Source organism: Tupaia chinensis, unplaced genomic scaffold (assembly GCF_000334495.1).
Source record: "Tupaia chinensis unplaced genomic scaffold, TupChi_1.0 Scaffold149168_1, whole genome shotgun sequence".
In the NCBI taxonomy this organism is placed as follows: domain Eukaryota; kingdom Metazoa; phylum Chordata; class Mammalia; order Scandentia; family Tupaiidae; genus Tupaia; species Tupaia belangeri.
Genome location: NW_006209014.1, coordinates 99,824 through 104,682, shown reverse-complemented (window position 1 = coordinate 104,682; position 4,859 = coordinate 99,824). Strand labels below are relative to the sequence as shown.

The window sequence follows — 4,859 nt, the reverse complement described above, 5'->3', positions numbered from 1 at the left end:
AAAAAAAAAAAAAGATACATCTTACAATCACTCATGCCTTAGTAATTTAATTAGCAGGTTTATTCTTAGTGATACATAAAATAATGGTGGATTTATTTAGTACCAATTGGTGATGCCATAGATTTGATGAGCTATATCTTTTCTCAGTTGTTCATGAGTAGCTAGGGCAATTAAGTTCTCCACTTCCCAACTTGCAATCATGATAAAAGCTGCTTCAGAATCTGTTACACTGGTAAACAAGCCTCTTCTCCTTGCCTGGTTACATGTATGCAATATTTTTAACCAGAGATATGAAATTGACATGATTCAAAAAGTAAACAAATGGGGCTCAGCAGATGGCATAATGAATATGTCACTGGATTCCCACATGATTAACCAAATCAAGTCCCAGACCCAGCAGCTTAAAACTCATGCCGGGTCTGTGTGCATGCATACCCAAAATCCTGAATGAAAGAGAAGGGATTGTGGCATGGCCATCCCTGCTGGGGCATGATTTCTCACTTTCTGTCTCTCTGTCTCTCTCTCCAGCGAGCATGCATACCCAGCGAGCATGTGCCCCACAGGAAAAACAATCAAAAAATCTCTAAATGGACCAGCAGATGGTGTAATGGTTGTGACATTGAACTCCACACAGTCGACTGCAGTTCATGTCCCCAACCCAGAGGCTTAAAACAGTTCAGGCACGTGTGTGTGCATGCCCAAAATCCCAAGAGGAGAACAGAGAAGGGAATGCATGTGGCTATTCTCGCCTGGGGGGAATTTCTTACTTTTTGTCTCTCTTTGTGTTTCTGGCAAGCACAGGCACCCTATAGCAAAAATCTCTCTTAAAAAAAAAAAAAGAAAGAAAGTAAATGAAAGAACAATAACCAAAAACCCCAACTATTCTGCAAAAAACTTTTATTAATCAGTAAGTACTGGAAGTCTTTTTAGGTCAATGAACCTGTTATTTACCATTCCTTTACACTGCTGAACTGCGTTATGGATGGATCATTATTTGTCAGTCCCCATTGGTAGACATATGGGTTATCATCTTTTCACTATTACAAATAATGCTTTAATGAGTATCTTCATAATTCATCCTTGCATACTAATATATTTGAAATAATGTCTAGAAGTAGACCTAATGGTAAATTTTGTTGTCAACTTTGGTACACACCATCAGTATGCCCTCCAAAAATTATAACGATTTCCAACCCTATTAGCTGTTCATGAGCATGTCTTAAAATATTTAACCTTACTGGTTACTGCCAATCTTTTAAAATACTTTACAAGTCTAAGTCAAAGTTGTATAACACTAGCTTCCCCCCCCCACTTCGAACTAAAAACATACATAAATAAAAAGAAGTTGGGCCTGGGGGCGTGGTGGCACCTGCCCTATGGCAAAAAGAAGCTGGGCCTGTAGTTTTTTCCTTCATCTGTTCATTAAATCAACCAGCAAATACTTAGTGTCTTTCAACTTCTTGACATATACTGTGATAAATTCATTAACTTCATCTTCACAGAATAATTTTACATCTTTTGAAATTACCATTAATTTCATCCCCAGAGTCATTTTGTTTTTGAAAAGATAAACTTCACAAACATTTTTAGAATTTTCTTTACAGAAAACAAACCAAAGACAAAGACAAACCAATATGACTTACAAACACTGCATTTCACCAAATTTAAAATTATATGTAAGGCTCACCATTTTCATTTGCTACTATGAAAAATTGCCATGCTGATTTTAGAGATGTTAAAGCAGAAAAACGTGCATCTTAGAAGCACAAAATACAGCAAATTTCATGTCAGTTTTCCTCTACCAAATTTACCTAAAGCAACTGCCTTTCAAAAATCTTTGTCATAGTTGTCACCTTCTGCAGATTATGTATTCATAATTCTCAAGGGATAAAAGTAAATCAAACTGGCCCCTTCCTCTAGCACTATTTGAATCGAGAGGCAAAGACAGTTTCAGAAATGCACATTCACGTTTGGAAATTAAAAAACAATTGTTTTGATAATGCCAAGAGTACTGCCTCCTTAAAAAGAAGGCAGGATCTTTTTTTAAAAGTTGAAAATCTGGGGACCAGCAGTTGGCATAATGATTTTGTTGCCTGACTCCCATGTAGTTAACCAAGGTTCAAGTTCAGGACCCGGTGGAAAATCACGCTGGGCACGTATGCGTGCATGCCCAAGATCCTGAGAGGAGAAATACAGAAGGGATTGTGGGTGGCCATGCCCCCTGGGGGGTAATTTCTCGCTTCCTGCCTCTCTAGGGAAAGCATGCGCCCTGTAGCAAAAACCTCTCCAAAAAAAGTTAAAAAGCTGGAACCAGCAGATGGCATAATGGTTACATAGTCGCTGGACTCCCACATCATTAATGGACCATGGTTAAAGTCCCAGACCTGGTGGCTTAAAAACTCATGCTCAGACAAATAATAAAGTGATTGAATGTAAAAACAAACAAACAAAAAACAAACAAACTCATGCTCATGCTGGGCATGTGCATGAGTGTGGCCAATATCCAAAGAGGAGAATTGAGGAGAAGGGATTGTACCATGGCCATGGAGGGGAGGGTGATTTCTCACTTTCTGTCTCTCTCTCTAGTGAGTATGCACATCCTATAGCAAAAATCTCTTAAAAAAATAAAATCTGGGGAACCAGCAGTTGGCGTAATGGCTATGTCGCTGGACTCCCACGTAGTCGACCGCGGTTCGCGTCCCGGACCCGGTGGCTTAAAACTCACGCCGGGCGCGTGTGCGTGCGTGCCCAAGATCCCGAGAGGAGAATGGAGGAGAAGGGATTGCAGCGTGACCATCCCCCCTGGGGGGGGATTTCTCGCTTTCTGTCTCTATGTCTCTCTCTGTCTGTCTGGTGAGCGCACACGCCCTATAGCGAAAATCTCTCTCTCAAAAAAATAAAATAAAATAAAATAAAATAAAATCTGGGGCCAGCTGGTGGCATGGTGGTTAAGGTGCTAGACTCCATATAGCAGACCAGTTTGAGTCCCAGATTTGAGGCTTGGTTTCTCACTTTCCCCTCTCCCTCTCTCTCTTTTCCTGGTGAGTGTGAGTGCCCTATAGTAAATTTAAAGTAACAATAATAATAAAGAAAATTGAATAAATAATTCTAAAGAAAAAATTGGAAAACTTCTGATAATTAACACCTACCTGTCAATTCTCTCAATTCTTTCAAAGTTTAATCAGACTATTTCTTCTCTACTACCTAAACTTTCCATATCTTAACTTTGCCCAAACACATCATTAGTAAAAACTATGCAAAATAAAAATAGTATGACTGGGCCAGCAGGTGGCATGGTGGTTAAGGTGCTGGATCCTCCCACATGGTTTACCATGGTTCAAGTCCCAGACCTGGTGGCTTGCTTTCTCATTTTCCCTCTCTCTCTGTCTTTCTCTGGTCAAATTAAAATGAATGAATGAATAAATAAGATGAAAATAAAAAAATATTTTAAAAAATAATAATATGCTCAATAATAAAGTTTCTATAGCACTTCATCTCCACAGAATCATTTTATAGCAAGAGGAAAATCTGCTTTTCTGAAACTAGGTTTCTAAATCCATTGTTTCCTTTGTACTTGTGCAAAAGCCTAAAAAAATAATGAACAACAGAAACAAATCCAATTCACGGAATCCAAATTGAAATTACATTTACTAATATTCTCTTAGCATTAAAAATTTACGTTATCTTCTCAAATTTCCACCGTAATGTTCTATTGCAGCTCCATCACGTACCTTCCCGCTTACTTTAACAAATGTATTTAGAGATCAATGTCTGTACTACTACTTTAGCTCTTCCACAATCACTGACAGAAACAAAAACTTACTTATTATAAGGTTAACAATTAGGCACACAAATCACTGGAACATACACTTAACAACAAAACAACGCATGGGCTAATAAGATGGATAAACTTTGAAAGAACCCCTCTGCATCTCACCAACATAAAATTCCATCTAGGCATAAAATAATGACAGGAGATCGCTAGTAGGCACAAACCAGTATGATTCCCACCGCTACTCGAAGTCAAATTAAATCCACTCAAGACACAAGGTGAATGACAAAAGACCACAACGCCATTCCCATGAAAAAAAAAAATCCCAGGCAAAAGCGGCCACAACTGTCCTGAAAAGGTAGCCCCACAGTCCTGAACTGAATCACACTTCGCATACCTGTGCCCTCCTCAACCATTCCCCCTCAACATCAGCCTAATCTAAGAACACGAAATTAGACTCCTAAAACCTTCGTTCTCCAGCGATCCTCCCCCACCCCAAGTACCCCCAAAACCAGGCCCAGGAGCCGGGAGGGAAGTAGCCTTAGAAAAGCTCATCTCACTTCCGGCCGCTACCTACTCTCGGGAAGCCCCCGGCACTTTGCACTGGACACAGGATCTAGGTCCAGGGGAGTCACAGGCCCAGTCCCACCGCCCGCTAAGAGCCGACCCCGGGCGAAAAGACTGATGCTCACTTACTAGTGGGAGCTCTGCCAAAAGTTCCCTGCCATGGAAAACAGCTTGCCCTGATAAAAAAGCACCAGCTGGCGGAGCGGCTCGCGGAGCGACCATAGACCCAGCCCGTCTGGTAACCGTGTTCCTCGATCAGATTAGCTCGGCTGCACTCCGCGGCGGCGGCTAGGCAGAGAGGAAGAGGATGGTTCCCTTTTCACTTTGACGCCGGCTGGCAACACTCAACCATGTAATCCCGTTCCTAGGAACAAAAGTTCCGGCCTGCCCAGCGGAAACGGAAGTTCCCAGCAGGCAGGAGATGGCCTACGGGCGAACCGACGTACACGACGGGACACTACTGCTTACGGGAGCTCAAGGCAGTAGGAAGAGTGTCACGACAGTTTCGTGTACGTTCCGA

At 41.4% G+C, this 4,859-nt stretch overlaps 1 protein-coding gene across 3 annotated transcripts in view; it reads right to left on the bottom strand.

The window, feature by feature from the left end:
- Positions 1-4,652, bottom strand: part of CCNC (cyclin C) — a 26,767-nt gene extending 22,115 nt beyond the window's left edge. The window contains exon 1 of one of the 3 annotated variants that reach the window (XM_014585166.2): positions 4,469-4,652. In XM_014585166.2, the coding sequence (XP_014440652.1) occupies positions 4,469-4,500 (32 nt within the window). In that variant the 5' untranslated portion in view covers positions 4,501-4,652. Of the gene's footprint in view, positions 1-4,464 lie in introns of all 3 variants that reach the window. The other 2 variants (XM_006172063.3, XM_014585171.2) reach the window with 2 other exon arrangements.
- Positions 4,653-4,859: the final 207 nt, after the last annotated feature.